The sequence below is a fragment of the Microcaecilia unicolor genome, chromosome 2 (assembly GCF_901765095.1).
Source record: "Microcaecilia unicolor chromosome 2, aMicUni1.1, whole genome shotgun sequence".
Classification (NCBI taxonomy): Eukaryota; Metazoa; Chordata; class Amphibia; order Gymnophiona; family Siphonopidae; genus Microcaecilia; species Microcaecilia unicolor.
Window position 1 is genome coordinate 422,083,417 of NC_044032.1, and position 17,148 is coordinate 422,100,564.

The 17,148-nt window shown below is 43.4% G+C and overlaps 1 protein-coding gene across 2 annotated transcripts in view; it reads right to left on the minus strand.

The window, feature by feature from the left end:
• The window catches only part of EMCN (endomucin), a 177,334-nt gene that overhangs the window by 46,957 nt on the left and 113,229 nt on the right, over positions 1-17,148 (minus strand). Inside the window, exon 4 of one of the 2 annotated variants that reach the window (XM_030190742.1) lies at positions 55-183. The exons of the other annotated variant lie outside the window; for it this stretch is intronic. Coding sequence (XP_030046602.1) covers positions 55-183 — 129 coding nt within the window. The remainder of the gene's footprint in view (positions 1-54; positions 184-17,148) is intronic. 2 annotated transcript variants of the gene reach the window in all.

Consider the following 17,148-nt stretch of genomic DNA (forward strand, 5'->3'; position numbering starts at 1 on the left):
TTGAATGTTATGGGTTAATATTATTTCAAATATATAATGCATTGCAATACTTACTCCCATTTTCAGATTTATTATCTGCTACAGGTGTTGTCAGCTGTGATGCTATGGTTGAGGATTCTTTATGCACGTGGATGGAGGTATCGTTCGCTCTTTCATTTGCATCTGTCTCATTAGCAGAGGAACCTGGAAAGAACAGAGTCTGTTGTGAAAATGTCTGGGTAAGCGTGCAGTGTTTCAAGCCTTACATCGTACTTATGTGCTGTAGCCCTGGCTCATTCTTTATCATGAGATGAGCACTGGGGTTCTTTTCACTGAGGATGTGAGATGGAGAGGAAACAAAAATCTCAGCTTTTCTTTCAGAAATAATCTTCAGCTGCAGCATTCCCTCTTTGCAGTGCAGGAGTAAATCGCCTGCATTTCTGCTTGCGGAGGTGGTGTCCCTTGTGATTAAAATCATGAAATTAATGTACCACCTCCACGAGCAGGAACACAGGCAGAGGATTCCTGTGCAGTTTAGAGGCCACAATCCTCGGCAGTCAACATAAATATATACATATAATCAATATACTTAAGCAAAAAAAAAAAAAACCAAAACTATTTCATTAAATACAACTATCCACCCCTATAATCTCTCTATATATAAAACGTACCTCCAACGTTCCAAATTTGTAGTTGCAAGATCACAGCACCCTCACGTCAAAATGCGATGATGTCAAGGACGGAGCAACGAATGACATCGCACACCCGTTACTACGCACGCTGATCACCTGATCGATGCGACACTGAGCTACACTACAGCGGGCTACTGCAACACAGGCCAGGCGCAATAAAAACAACAACGGTGGCGACACACACACCTACCTCCGTGAAAGAAAAAAAATCCCATAAACTAAATGCAAGAAGGGGAGACTAACATAAAAGAAAATGGCGGACGGCTGTCATAAAAAACAAAAATACTATTGAAGAAGGGAAGGGGAGGGGGAAGGGATGGGGAAGGAAGGGGGGAGGGAAAACAGGGGGGAGAAGGAAGGAGAGGGGGAGGGGGGGTTCCAGCCACACACTCTCTCACACACCCACACTCTATGTCAAACAAACCCACACACAAGCACATTCACTCAGTCTCTCTAACAAAGTCACTCACACACACACTCTCTCAAACCTCTGAAACATACACACTATGATGAAAACCTTGCTAGCGCCCGTTTCATTGGTCTCCGAAACGGGCCTTTTTTTGCTAGTAATATATAATTAGCAAACTATAATAAAAGGAAAATCAATTTTTAATACATCATGAAAACAAGGTACAATCAAACAACTAAAAATAAAATCCTAAAGATGGAGTTAAAAATACGACAAGTATATATTTGTATTTATTACCTGACTTTTTGAAAGAGAATCACCTAAGACAGAGAGATATGACTTTATAGGCTTATATGATGTGATAATCTAAATGTAGAAGTCTCCATACAAAGACTTTGTGCCTGCAGTAAAGAAAGTACATAAAACAAACTTACACACAAAACAGTAAAAAAAAAAATTATATATATATATATATATATATATTATTTACCAACCAGATGCCCTGTTTACTAAGCTGCGCTATAGGCATGCTACATTTATAGTGCACACTAATGCTAGAGACACCCATAGGAACATATGGGTGTCTCTAGCATTAGCGTTCGCTAATTTTTATCGTGCACTAAAAACACTAGCGGGCTTTTGTAAACAGGGCCCCAAGTTTCCAAATTTATTAAAATTTGATATTCCGCACCATTGACAATCCTCCTCAGATATTTACAATGATAAAACCACAAAAGCCAGGAAAAGAACTACAACAATTAATAGGAAAGAAAAAGGAGAGGAAACAAAATATATATATAGAGAAAATATATATATATATTCCTCTTCTAGCAGTAAAGGCTCACATGCTACATGTGTGGTGACCAGTCAGCGTGCACCAAGTGCCATTTACCACTGTAAACGCTGTGCGTTGGAGGAAATAAATAAATAAATCATCCAGGCATTAGGGGTTCGTGCCAAATATAAAATTACCAACATGGGGCGTGGTAGCCTGGTGGCAGTCTCATTTAGGTGCACACTGCACACACATAGTGCCTAACGCCCCTTTGTAAAAGGGCCCCATGGCCAGTTATCTCCTAGCTGGTTATATGCCGTTTAACCAGCCAGGTGCCACTCCTGGCTGTTTAAATGGTTTTGAATATCGGGGGGCAACTGAATAAGTAAGCCTTCAACTCTGTCTTAAACTTATCCAATGACAATTCCAGTTATATGTGTGTCATTGATAAGGCCAGGATGCATGTCATTTGCTCAGCTCCAACTTGTGATCTCAGTATAAAAGAGGCTCTTATCTGAGGCTGGAGGAAAAAAACTTTCCATCTGAACTGCAGCCCTGCTTTGCATCTAACTGACCATCTGAGGAACACTTTGCCATCTGCTGAACATCTACATCAGGTTATATATTTGCCATGTATAAATGTTTGATAAGTGCTGTGGGGGTAGAGCAGACTAAATTATAAGTCTGTCTAGGGTAATGTGCTTTTACTCTGAGCTGTTTCTGTGATAAGACTTTGATTGTCTTTATTTTTGCCTTCTTTACATTTTATTTTGCTGCTATTATAAATAAGCACTCTATTTTTATAATACTTGTTTGTGGAGTTAGTTCTGCTATTATTTGGGCATTGGGAATTCGAGTCTAAAGATAAAAGGGAACATACTTGCTTCTGACACTACATTGTCAAATGCTGGAATGTACAGAGTCCTATTCTTTTTGTAATCTACACTGTCAGGTTCCACAATAACACCCCAAAAGGGTTTTATCTGTGTACGCTCCACAGGAGGGAAAGAGAGGGTGCTGCTAGATACGCGTTTCTCTCAACTAACCCTTCTATGTTGCCATGGACCTGGCAAAAAGCTTCCTATGTGTCAGAATCTTTTTTTTTGCATGGCCTTACAATCGTTAATGACCGCATTACCATGCATTTTAGTGCAGTGTGTTGTAATGGTTTGTGTGTGAGTTAACTTCCAGGCTATGCCTCGACTTGCAGCCTTCCTCTAGGCATCTGTGGATGGTGGTAAAACGTTGGCAGCTAGAGTAGCAGAATGTTAAGTTTAAATAAGATTTGTTACAACTACAGGGGAAAACTGATAATATTCAGAACTTACAAACTGCCATGGCTAAAGATTTGCAAGCTTTGAGATTAGACGCGGAAAATTTGGAAAATTTTGCTCACTCTACAAATTTAAGAATTTTAAATTTTCCAAAAGCTCCTTTGGTGACATCTAAAGATATGTTTAGTAGATACTTGATAGAAGTTTTAGAAATTCATCAGCAATCTTTGCCACCTATTGCATCGGTAAAGAGACAAATTGAAAATGTGGAGGAAAATTGTCACGTCTGTGGTCGTGACCGCTCACAGCCTCTACCTGATTTCTGGGGGTCAGCCTCTGAGCTGGCTTCTGCCTATCCTTTCTGGAGTAGTTCTGTCTTTGGGAAGATCTGTTTCAGTTTCCTATCCCTGGCCGCTGTCATCTGGGTTGGATCAATGGCGGCAGCCATCTTGGATGGCTCAAGAGTCGTAACCATCTTGGATAGCTCAAGGGGTACAGCCATCTTGGATAGATCATATCATAGGAAGCCATCTTGGAGTAACGAGGACAGGAAGGAAGCCCTTATTTGGTCCTTAGAGATCTCCTGTGGGAACAGCCTCCATAGTTAATCAGAGTTGCTGCAGCTGCACCTCAGGTGTGGATGGGCTTTATTAATCACCTAGAGACTGCAGTCAGTTGCCTTTGCATTGCCTCTTAGGCCCTGGTACGTGGGTGCTGGTGCACTTCTGCCTGAGAGACTTAGAGGCAGATGCACTAAAGCTAAATGAGCCTTTAATGACTCTCCAACGAGGAAAATTTGATCCATTGCATGCATCAAAGGGCTTTTACCGAGGAAGCCAGCAGCTAACGAAAACGGAATGGAGATGAGCAATTAGTGTGAAAACCCCATTGAAACAACATGCACTAACCTTTTCCGATTGCCTTTACGCAGGAAAAAGGCAGGAAAACTAACGAGAGGTCTGGACCACTCGTTAGGTCAGCTCTGTGGCAGGAAAAATCATTAAGAGAAAAAATAAACAAACTTTGAGCCAATCCCAGCGCATTAGCAGAGCTAAAAGCGCTGTGATTGGTCCAAAGGACGTCAGAAAAACAAAAATAAATAAAAATAAAAAAAGGATCGGGAGGGGGCAAGGGCGCTCATCAGGAGCGTCCTGTAAGGACGGCCTTGCCCCCCCCCCGCGCTCGCCACTTTCCGCCGCTCCCCCCACCCCGAAAAAGCAAATGCTAGCTGCCCCGGTCCCCCTCCCTTCCTCACTACTCTGTCACCTCAGCTCCGCCTCCCGACATCCTCCGTCCTGTGCCCCGCCCCCTTTTGGGGTCGTCGCCGCCATTCCCCTCTTCCATCGGGCCCCCCTCCCTCTTACCGGGCCCGTGCAGCGCCTCTCTCCTCTGTCCGAAGGCGCTGCACGGGCAAGAAGAAAGCTGATGGCTGCCTTTGCCCAGCTTCGATGGCGCGTCTTTCTCCTGCTGGGCCCGCCCCTGTCTGACGTCAGTAACCTACGTAGGTTACTGACGTCAGACAGGGGCGGGCCCAGCAGGAGAAAGACGCGCCATCGAAGCTGGGCGAAGGCAGGCATCAGGCTTTCTTCTTGCCCATGCAGCGCCTTCGGACAGAGGAGAGAGGCGCTGCACGGGCCCGGTAAGAGGGAGGGGGGCCCGATGGAAGAGGGGAATGGCGGCGACGACCCCAAAAGGGGGCGGGGCACAGGACGGAGGATGTCGGGAGGCGGAGCTGAGGTGACAGAGTAGTGAGGAAGGGAGGGGGACCGGGGCAGCTAGCATTTTGCTTTTTCGGGGTGGGGGGAGCGGCGGAAAGTGGCGAGCGCGGGGGGGGGGGGGGGGGGGGGCAAGGCCGTCCGTACAGGACGCTCCTGATGAGCGCCCTTGCCCCCTCCCGACCCTTTTTTTTAATTTTTATTTTGATTTGGGAGCCATGTGCTTGTGATTTGACTGTGTTTTGACTGTTTGTGGCATGCGCAGAGCAGCTAACATAACGCTTGGCTGCTCTGCGCATGATTTGGGGGCTGATTAACGATGTGTATTGTGATTCTTTGGTACATTGTACGTTTCAATACCGATCTCAGCATGTGTGACTTTTTTTTTTGGTGCATTTTTCGTTATTTTAACATCGTTAGGGACTTTAACGATTTAGATTTTTTTACGTTTGGTTGCTGCATCTGCCTCTTTGTCTGATCCTGATTCTGCGTTTGCTGGTTTCTTGCCTTTTGAACCCTGCCTGTTACTGGACTATTCTTCTGCTTGCCGCCTGCCTAGACCCGGAGTGTTACTGGACTATTCTTCTGCTTGCTGCCTGCCTAGACCCGGAGTATCACTGGAATATTCTTCTGCTTGCCGCCTGCCTAGACCCGGAGTGTTACTGGACTATTCTTTTGCTTGCTGCCTGCCTTTTGAACCTTTGCCTGGACCTGGACTTTGTTTTGCTTGCGGCCTGCCTTTTGAACCTTTGCCTGGACCTGGACTTTGTTTTGCTTGCCGCCTGCCTTTTGAACCTTTGCCTGGACCTGTCTTCTGCTTGCTGGCTGACTGCCAGAGACCTAGCCTGGATTTACCGGTACGTCTGTTCTGCCTTGCTTCTGGTGTGGGGTGGTTTTGCCTGCCACTGCTGCTCCTCGGCAGTGGCCCAAGGGCTCACAAACCCAGTTCCTGTTTAGTGAACGTGACAAAAATGAACTAAAAATGGACACTCTTGTTGTTTCAGCACTCCTAGAAACACCTGATAGTGAGGAATTAGCTGCTGGTACTTCTCTTGTACAGCTAGCTTTGGCAGCAGATAGGGAATGACTGTTTTGTATATATTTTAGACACCGTACTGCTTCCTTTCTGAATTTCATAATAAGAAATTTTCCTGATGTTTCTCAAGATACTCAAAAAAGGAGGAAGCAGTTTCTTTTGTTTCATCTAGCTGTTCTGCAAATGCGTGCATTGTTCTATTTGAAGTTTCCCTGTAAGTGTATAATTCAGTTTAAATATAAATATATTTTCTTTGATCCTTCCCATCTATCTGTTTTTGTAATTGCTAACAGGCCAATAGGGACCCCTATAGAAAGCTACCCTAATGTTTCATCTTGACTACTATTTGGATATCCGGATTAGGTAAAGCTGACATTGTCTTTTGTAACTGAAAAATAATTTCTTTGTTCTTTTCACCCTTGGATCTCCTCACATTTTGTGGACTGGAATTTGAGCTTTGCTGTTTCTTTCTTTTTTTTTTTTTTAATCATTTATTTATAATTTTTTCATTTTACAAGGATCACTTGCAAAACAGTAAAACAGAGATGATTATACATTAAAACAATATTAGAAGAAAACAATCTCAACAAGATAAATGGATTTTATACAATCTTTCTCTTTCTTAGACCACAAAATAAATAGGGAGAGTGAAACAAGACAAGGAGATCAATTTAAACAACAAACAGCAAACAAAGAAAACGTGGTATTAACCCGATTATCCCCAATTATTATTTATCTAAATCATTATTCCACATTGATCATCTGGTTGGTTTCTTCAAGACCATAACGGTGCATAGTCCGTCAATTTCATTGGAAACATACTTATTGTCCAATATTAGTGAAAGTAATACACCTGATTTTATTTTTTTTCCCTTTTAAAACCAGAAATTGTTTAACAATACAAACCCTTGAATCTCCAATCCAATTCCCGCTGATTAAAGTAATCCCAGTTTCACAGGCTTCACTCCTTTTGAATTAATATATTAAGAGGAATCATTTCAGAGGAAAAAAACATTAGGAGTTATACCCGGAACTCTGGGAAAACAACAATCTCGATATTAATCATCTGTAACAATATTCATTTTGTTCAAATTTTTCTGGTGTTTTATCATTTTCAAATCTTAACCGTTTCCTACTTCAGTAGAACTTCATTTGCTGTATATTCTCAAAGGATTCGATTAGATTATCCATGTGGCTCATTAACAAGACTATATCTGAAGCAAAGTCATTCTCTACCACCGTCAGGTCCTGGAGCACCCTCCAGATGACATTCAATGCAACCTCCACGGGAGCCAAAAACTCCAAGCTGATAACTCTTAAGGGTTTAGGAGTAGCACCGCCGACACGGGTTCAGCTGTAAATGACTTCCGTTTCAGCATACACTCCTAACTCACTCCTCCACTCATTTGGGCATGGTGGTTAAATGATTTTTGAGCGATGAAGTTGTTTCCAGGTCCAAGAGCATCGACACTCCTTCGTCGGCGCTAATCAAAGGACTCATCAACCCAGTCATCAATGGGCAGCTCGTCACACAGCGGTCCCACACTTGCTGCACAGGGGACAAAATGCTGGTCATCGGCGGCTGACCCCCCATTGTCCCCTTCCTCTGTTAAGGCAACTGCAATGCAGAGAGGAAATTTCAAGTGAACAAAAACTAAACTTCAGAGGACAGCTGGGCCGTTGAGTGTACGAGCTTCAGGTCACCATCTTTCCCCTCTCCCTAATTTGGGACACTCTTTGTCTGGTTTCTCCTCAGAGGCCTGTCTGATATGGGTAACCCTTCAGCATAGCCCTCTGAGTCATTGAAACACGGAAGCCCCTCCACCACTTACAAGATGGTGTCCCTTCGGAGGGGCGCTTTGCTGTTTATTTCTGTACAAGGTTTTGCTTAAGTTTGTATATTCATAAAAATTAAAAAATTAAAAAAAGCACCCATACTGAAACCATTTTTGCATTGCTTGACCAGTAAAGCCAGATTAAATCCACAGTAATGTTGCCTGCATGAGCCCCCTGAAAGGCTCAAAGTCTACCTTTGCACCAGAGGCAATGGAGGGTTAAGTTCACAAGGAGCTACAATGGGATTAAGAATTAGGTTCCCCTGGTTCATAGCCTGCATCTCTAACTATTAGGCTACTCCTCCACTAAATAATTCTGTTTCAGTAAAACTTTCTGGTTTTATCCTCTCTGTGATCTCACTGATTTCAATGCCTAGTGCTGACTCCACTGATTTTTACTGAGTTCTTGCAATTATATCTCTTCACTGATGGTTTCACAAACTATACATCTTTTACTATTCTGCCCTGACTCCAATGTGTTGCTGTGCTGTTATGGTGGACAGGTAAACACTGACCCAATTTCAAACATCTAGTGGTTCACTTAACTTCAAAAACGGTTTTATTATAGACTAATTGAATAAACATGAACATGCAATAAAATGAAATAGAATTAAGGGTAGTTATACAGAGCTTGGGTTCATACAACTATGAGAAATCTTCCTCTGGATACTTGATAGATTGAATTCAGTATGAAGGGTTTTTGCATTCTTAGGATTTCATGAAGATGGCAGCTGCAGAGTCAACGCTGTGCCCCCTGGCCTGGATTCAATAAATGGTGTCCAAAGATAGGCGCCGTTAAGATCCACACTAAGTGCCAATTCTATAAAGGTCACTGAACGCTAACTGCTCTTTATAGAATAGCACATAGAGCAGATTCCCACGCCCAACTTTGAGCTCCTGAAACCTGGTGTAAATCCTCACACCCAACTGATGGTAGTTAGGTAAGGAAATCCAAGTATTCTATAACATTGACCTAATTATTGGGAACACTCCTGACCCCACCCATGCTCCTCCCATGGACATGTCCACATTTGAATTGCATGCTATGAAATTTAGGTGACTATTAGGCTCATTTTCGAAAGAGAAGGGCATCCATCTTTTCACCTAAATCGGAAGATGGATGTCCTTCTCCCAGGGATGTCCAAATCGGTATAATCGAAACTTGATTTAGGACGTCTTTAACTATAGTCCGTCGCAAGGACGTACAAAGTTCAAGGGGGCATGTTGGAGGCATAACAAAGGCGGGACTTGGGCTTGCCTAACACTTGGACGTCTTTGACCCATAATCGAAAAAAAGAAAGACGTCCCTGACGAACACTTGGACGTTTTCACCCGGACCTGTTTTTCTTACGACTGAGGCACAAAATGGTGCCTGAAATGACCAGATGACCACCAAAGAGAATCGGGGATGACCTCCCGTTACTCCCCCAGTGGTCACTAACCCCCTCCCACCCTCAAATAACACCTTTAAAAATATGTCGTGTCAGCCTCAGATGTCATACACAGGTCCATGACAGTGCATGCAGGTCCCTGGAGCAGTATTAGTGGGTACTGCAGTGCACTTCAGACAGGTGGACCCAGGCCCATACCCCCCCTACCTGTTACATTTGTGGAGGAAACAGCGAGCCCTCCAAAACCCACCACAAACCCACTGTACCCACATCTAGGTGCCCCCCTTCACCCGTAAGGGCTATGGTAGTGGTGTACAGTTGAGGGCAGTGGGGTTTTTTTTTGGGGGGGGGGTTGGGGGGGCTCAGCACACAAGATAAGGGAGCTATGTACCTAGGAGCAATTTATGAAGTCCACTGCAGTGCCCCCTAGGGTGCCCGGTTGGTGTCCTGGCATGTCAGGGGGACCAGTGCACAACAAATGTTGGCTCCTCCCACGACCAAATGGCTTGCATTTGGCCATGTTTGACATGGATGTCTCTGGTTTCGAAAATCGCTGAAAATCAGAAACATCCATGTCTAGGGACGTCCAAACGTAAGGACGGCAAAATTTAAGGATTTGGACATCCCTGATGGTATTTTCTAAAAGAAAGATGGACGTCCATCTTGTTTCGAAAATAGAGTTTCCCCACCCCTAGATTTTGCCATTTTGCAAGAATGTCCAAATCGCAACTTGGATGTCCCTTTCGAAAATGCCCCTCCACATTATAGAATAGGGCGCAGGGCAGATGCGTGTATGCATAACTCATAATTAATGCCAATTAACTCCAATGATTGATTGTTGACACCTAATTGACTAATTAGTTTCCACATGCTTCTAGGATCCATGCCCAAATTTGGGTGACCTTTATAGAATCCGGAGATCTGTGTGCAATGGAGACTTATTGCCGTATCCTCAAGATAGTGGGCAATGACATCCTGAGTTGGCAAATGTCAACAGGCTGGTTGCCATTTGGTCCTTGTACCCTTATGCAGCTTTCTGTAAGCGAAACGCTGGACACTGTTGGTGGCTCCATTTATGCATGTCGCAAGATAAGTGATTCCTCATGATTTTAAATTTTACAATTTTGAACTTTAGAAGGCTTTTGATCTGTGAAGTTATGGTCCTTGCTAAGCCACTGATATTGGTGAGATCGATTTGACTGGGACTCTGATGTCTTCTCTTTCTTGTAGATGCTATGACACAGTGAAAGCTTTGCAAATATTCAGAATATTGGAAAAGTGCATGTTTCAAGTTATTTTATACATTCAATTTGAATGGGATTTTGTTTTGTGGTCAATACCTTTATTCCATTTTTTTAAATTATAATTTTGTAATACGATGCACCTGTATCTTCCCTTTCAGTGTATTGGGAAAGCTTTAAATGTACTCAGATAACAGAAAAATCTATCTTAACAAAGTTCTATTGCCATTCAAACTGGGATGAGAACTAGTGCAGCCAAGATATAGGGCATTTTCGATGATTTATTTTTTCAAGTCGTGCCCTAAAGTTTGCATTAGTACATGTTACCTGAAAAAAAATTAACACAGAAGCACTTACTGCTTCCCATTTAGGAGGTGCTAAGGGCTCATATGTTAAACCAGTGTTAACCAGATAGCACATACCAATGTGCATGCGCTAACCCCTGGATTCTATATAGCGTGCCTAGAGATCTGCACTGAAATCCAGGAATATTCTATAACAACTCATGTAACTTAATTGGCTTAACAAGCTAATTAGTGTTGATAAAAGCACTTAGCAAGCAATAATGAGCACTAATTGGCAATAATTAGAATTTATGCGCACAACTCCCTAAGCGTATTCTGTAGCACACTGTGTCTAAATTTTGTGTGCCCGCAAAAAGGTGCATAGTTATAGGTGGGGGAATGGGCGTTTTGTGGGTGTTCCAAAGTTTACATGTGCTATTTTTTACTTATTTAGATCTTTGCTCACACCTTTTTTGGTAGTAGTTCAAGGTGAGTTACATTGGTAATAGTTCAAGGGGAGTTACATTCAGGTACCCTGGATATTTCTCTGTTCCAGGAAGCCCCACAATCTAAGTTTGTACTTGAGGTAATAGAGGGTTAAGTGACTTGCCCAAGATCACAAGGAGTAGCAGTGGGATTCGAAGTGGCCACCTCTGGATTGCAAGACCAGTGCTCTAACCACTAGGCCACTCCTCTATGTTATAGAATATGTCCCTCTGTGCCTAAATCTCAACCCTTTGGCAACCCTTAATTCAAGAATTCTTGGTTATTTCTTATTTTTATCCAGACAATGGCCGATATTCAGTGCTATTTAAGCGGCCAGGAATGACTCCTGGCAAATTAAATAGTGCTAAACTGGCTGAGTGCTAATATTCAGCCCAAGACAGCCAGTTATCTCTGCTGAATATTAGCACTAATCCACAGCCTAGCCCCTGGCTACATGACCAATCTGATCGATTGAGGAACTGAGCTCGATTCCCGCCACAGGCAGCTCCTTGTGACTCTGGGCAAGTCACTTAACCCTCCGTTGCCTGCCGCATTGAGCCTGCCACGAGTGGGAAAGTGCAGGGTACAAATGTAACAAAAAATAAAAATACCTATTAGAAACACAATTAAATCAGCAAGATCATACCTCACCCTTCACTTCCCAAGGTGTAAGGGTCTGAAATACAAATCAACATATGCCTTCAGCTTCTCCTATATATGCACCCAGCTATGGAATACATTGCCAAAAGACCTGAAAATCATGAACAATTACCTAAACTTCCAGAAAAACCTGAAGACCCACTTTTTCAGGAATTCAAATCCCACAGAACCAACTTAATTGCCCAAACCACCAAAACACAATCTAAATAATCATGAAAAAGGGCAGAAGTGCAAACCTTTCACCACCCAAACCTTGCAAGCTCTGATCAAATACACTATGCACTCTGTATTCATTTACTCCGTAATATGCAACCATATCTCTGAAGGGAAAATGTGGGATACAAATGCAACAAACAAACAAATGCCCACAGATTCTATATAGCTTGCCTAGAGTTACATGTGTAAATCTAGGCTTATTTTATAACTACCAAAGAAAAAAGGATTAACTATACCATACAAAAAATAGAACATATCTAAAATAAATAATGGTATATGTTATATGGAAATCCAGGCATCAAAAATAAGGAGGAAAAGACCTCATAACAACCAAGATCAACAATATTTAGGCTTTCTTGACAAGCAGCCACTTTTTAATGTGATCGGCCAACAAGTAATCATTGGTCTAGAAAAGCCTCCCATAACAAAATCCTATTTAGTGGATACAACAAAATACAAAACTTTAATTATTCTTAATACTATCTACCAAACAATTGTGTATCAAAAAAGAAGCCGAGTATTGGTCACACTAATACTGATATAAATAAAATAATACTTAGTTTCAGGTACGCAGCAAGATGATCCCAGATGTTTTATGTTGTACAGTTCCACTGACGCAAAGGATTGAATAACACAGTCTTTTAAATATATGAATATAATCCAGCTTATTTTTGAAAGAGACGGACGCCCATCTTCCGACACAAATCGGGAGATGGACGTCCGTCTCAAAAACAGGTATAATCGAAAGCTGAATTTGGACGGCCCCAACTGCTTTCCGTCACAGGGATGGGCGAAATTCTCGGGGCGTGGCCAAACGGTAGCGAAGGCGGGACAGGGGCATTCCGGGGCGTGGTTAACAGATGGACCTCCGCGCCTGATAATGGAAAGAAGCAAGACGTCCCCGACAAGCATTTAGTCCACACAAAGTTGGTCCTGTTTTTTTCACGACCAAGCTTCCAAAAAGTGCCCAAACTGACCAGATGACAACCGGAGGGAATCGGGGATGATCTCCCCTGTCTCCCCCAGTGGTCACTAACCCCCTCCCACCCTAAAAAACAAACTGTTTAAATATTTTTTCCAGCCTCTATGTCAGCCTCAAATACCATACCTACCTCCATGACAGCAGTATGCAGGTCCCCTGAGCAATTTTAGTTTAGTTGGTGCTGCTGCGCGGGACCCATGCAGAGAGCAAAAATTGGAAGAAAAAAAAAACATGCAAGTGCAGTCAGGGACGTCCAAAAAAAAAAAACATGCAAGTGTAGTCAGGGACGTCCAAATTAAAACAATAGTAATAGTGGGATTTGAATCAGCCACCTTCTGAATACAAGACTTGTGCTTTAACCACTGCACCACTTATCCAGGTGCTTAGGTATTCCTTCCCTTTCCATTAAGTCCCTCCAAGTTTCTGTCAGCCAATCACAGCTCATTTACCTGACATTGGTGTCAGCTAAACAAGCTGTGATTGGCTGACAGAAACTTGGAGGGACTTAATGGAAAGGGAAGGAGATCTAGGCAGCTAAATAAGTGGTGCAGTGGTTAGAGCATAGGTCTTGTAATCAGAAGGTGGCCGGTTTTAATCCCACTATTACTATTGTTTTAATTTGGACGTCCCTGACTGCACTTGCATGTTTTTTTTTTCTTCCGATTTTTGCTCTCTGCATTGGTCCCGCGCAGCACCAACTAAACTAAAATTGCTCCGGGGACCTGCATACTGCTGTCATGGAGCTAGGTATGATATTTGAGGCTGGCCTAGAGGCCTCTCAGGGGGACCAGTACACTATGAATGTTGGCCCCTCCCACGACCAAATGGCTCGGATTAGGTCCGTTTTTGAGATGGCCGGCAGCGGTTTTGATTATCGCTGAAAACCGCAGACGGCCATTTCTAGGTCCAGCGATCTCACCATTTGTGTCGTCTATCTCTAGAGTCGACACAAATGATGGGATTTTAGCGGGCCGAACCGTATAATTGAAACCGAAGATGGCCATCTCGTTTTGATTTTACGGTTCGCTCCGCCTCTTCCCGGAGCCGTCTCTGGAGATGGACGTTTTTACACATGGGCGTTCACGTTCAATTATGCCCCTCACTAGCTCTCATTCGCTGTGTAGTGCTTAAATTCTCCTCCATACTTTGGCTGGGGACCCGTTTCGCAATGGCTTCTTCTGGAGACCCAGCCACAGAGTATCTAATGCGTTAGATACTCCGTGTCTGGGTTATTCAATCCTTTGATTCAGTATTAGTGTGACTATTTACTATTATGCTGACGATATTCTTCTAATATTATCTCATGACCTTATGAATCCTGATTTGTCTTCATTGTAACATTGTCTGGATTCTGTTGAAGACTGGCTTAATAAACAGTATCTTGTCCTTAACCCTACCAAAAATACCTCCTCCTGATTCACTGGTTGCCCCTTATGCCCCTTGCTGGCCCCACACTCTTTGGTACACCAATTGTGTATGTAGATTCATTTAAATATCTAGACATACACATTGATTTTCAGTTCTCCTTTTAAGTACAGGTAGCCACTACCTTAAAATCATGTTTCATTGCTCTACAATACTTTAGTGCTGCCCATGGCTGCCGAGGGGGGGGGGGGGCAGGGGGGACAAGGTTCCCCGGGCTTGGCGCCGCAGTCCCACCCGCCCTCCGTCGTCGACCGTCTGCCACTGGGCCGGGCCCCCTGCATTGAAATCACAGCGCCTCTCACCTCCGTGTGAAAGCGCTGCAGGCAGCAGGGCAGCAGATTACCTCCCTTCGGGCCTCCTTCCCTCCCTGTGTCCCGCCCTCGTCTGACGTAACTTCTGCGAGGGCGGGACACAAGGAGGGAAGGAGGGCCGAAGGGAGGCGATCTGCTGCCCTGCTGCCAGCAGCGCTTTCACACGGAGGTGAGAGGCTCTGTGATTTCAATGCAGGGGGCCCGGTGGCGGACAGAGGGGAGGAGCGGCAGCGAATTTGGGGGGAGGAGGGGGGAGTGGCGGCGGCGACCTTGGGGGGGTGGAGAGGGGAGCAGTGGGGGCAGGGCCCCGGGGGCAGCTTTGCCCCGGGCCCGGCCCAGTCTCTTGACGGCCCTGGCGCTGCCCACTGCTACTTGGATGATTCAACATGGCTGACTCTTCTTTATGCGTTTATCACATGAGGTTTTAGACCTGGCCACAGTGTTGTGGCCTGATCTGCAGTGTAGTCTACACTGGTCTTAGCTCTTTTTTTGCTCAAAGGCTACAGTCTGTCCAAAATACTTAAGTACATAAGTATTGCCATACTGGGACAGACTGAAGGTCCACCAAGCCCATCATCCTGTTTCCAACAGTGGCCAATCCAGGTCACAAGAACCTGACACAATCACAAAACAGTACAATATATTTTATGCTGCTTATTCTAGAAATAAGCAGTGGATTTTCCCCAAGTCCATTTTAATAATGGTCTATGGACTTTACCTTTAGGAAGCCATCCAAACCTTTTTTTTAAACTCCGCTAAGCTAACCACTTTTACTACATTCTCTGGCATCAAATTCCAGAGTTTAATTGCAGGTGTGAGCAAAATCTAAATAAATTAAAAAAAAATATTAAATATTGTCTCCAATTCATTTTAAATTTACTACTTTCTAGCTTCATTGCGTGCCTCCTACTCCTAGTATTTTTAGGAAGAGTAATCAAGCAATTCACATCTACTCATTCCACTCCATGTTATAGACCTCTATCATATCTCCCCTCAGCAGTCTCTTCTCCAAGCTGAAGAGCCCTAGCCGCTTTAGCCTTTACTCATAGGGAAGTCGTCCCATCCCCTTTATCATTTTCATCGTCCTTCTCTGTTCCTTTTCTAATTCCACTAAATATTTTTGAGATGCGGCGACCAGAATTGAACACAATATTCGAGGTGTGGTTGCACCATGGAGCGATACAAAGGCATTATAACATCCTCATTTTTGTTTTTCATTGCTTTCCTAATAATACCTAACATTCTATTTGCCGTCTTAGCCACCTTTGCACACAAAGCAGAGGATTTCAACGATGACGCCTAGATATCTTTCCCAGTCAGTGAGTCCTAATGTGGAACTTTGCTTTACGTAACTATAATTCAGGTTCCTCTTTCCCACATGCATCACTTTGCACTTGCTCACATTAAACGTCATCTGCCATTTAGATGCCCAGTCTCCCAGTCTCGTAAGGTCCTCTTGTAATTTTTCACAATCCTCTCGCGATTTAGCAACTTTGAATAACTTTGTGTCATCAGCAAATTTAATTACCTCACTAGCTACTCCCATCTCTAGATCATTAATAAATATGTTTAAAACACAGTGGTCCCTGGGGAACCCCACTATCTACCCTTCTCCATTGAGAATACTGACCCTTTAACCCTACTCTCTGTTTTCTATCTTTTAAGCAGTTTTTAATCCCCAATAGAATACTACATCCTATCCCATGACTTCCCAATTTCCTCTGGAGTCTTTCATGAGGTACTTTGTCAAACGCCTTTTGAAAATCCAGATACACAATATCGACCGGCTCACTTTTATCCACATATTTGTTCACCCCTTCAGTGAAAAGTAATAGATTGGTGAGGCAATATTTCCCTTTATTAAATCCATGTTGGATTTATCTCATTAATCCATGCTTTTAAATATACTCAGTAATTTTGTCCTTTATAATAGTCTGTACCATTTTGCCCGGCATCGACATCAGGCTCACCAGTCTATAAATTCCTGGATCACCTCTTTGCCTTCCTTATCAGCGTTTTGCTTTTGACTTGCCATTCCTTATGCTGTTTCTTATTATTTTCAGTCAGTTCCTTCTTCCTTTTTCTGAAGGATTTTCTTTTAGCTCTATTAGTTTCCTTCACCTCACTTTTTAACCATGCCGGCTGTCGTTTAGTCTTCCTTCCTCCTTTTTTAATACACGGCCTGGGCTTCCAGGAGGGTATTTTTGAACAGCATCCAAGCCTGATGTAAAATTTTGAGCCTCGCAGATGCTCCTCTAAGTTTCTTTTCACCGATCTTCTCATTTTATCAGTCTCCTTTTTGAAAGTTAAACGCTAACGTATTGGCTTTCCTGTGTGTACTTACTCCAAAACCGATATCAAATCTGATCACATTATGATCACTGTTATCAAGCGGCCCCAGCACCATTACCCCCTGCACCAGATCATGCGCTCCACT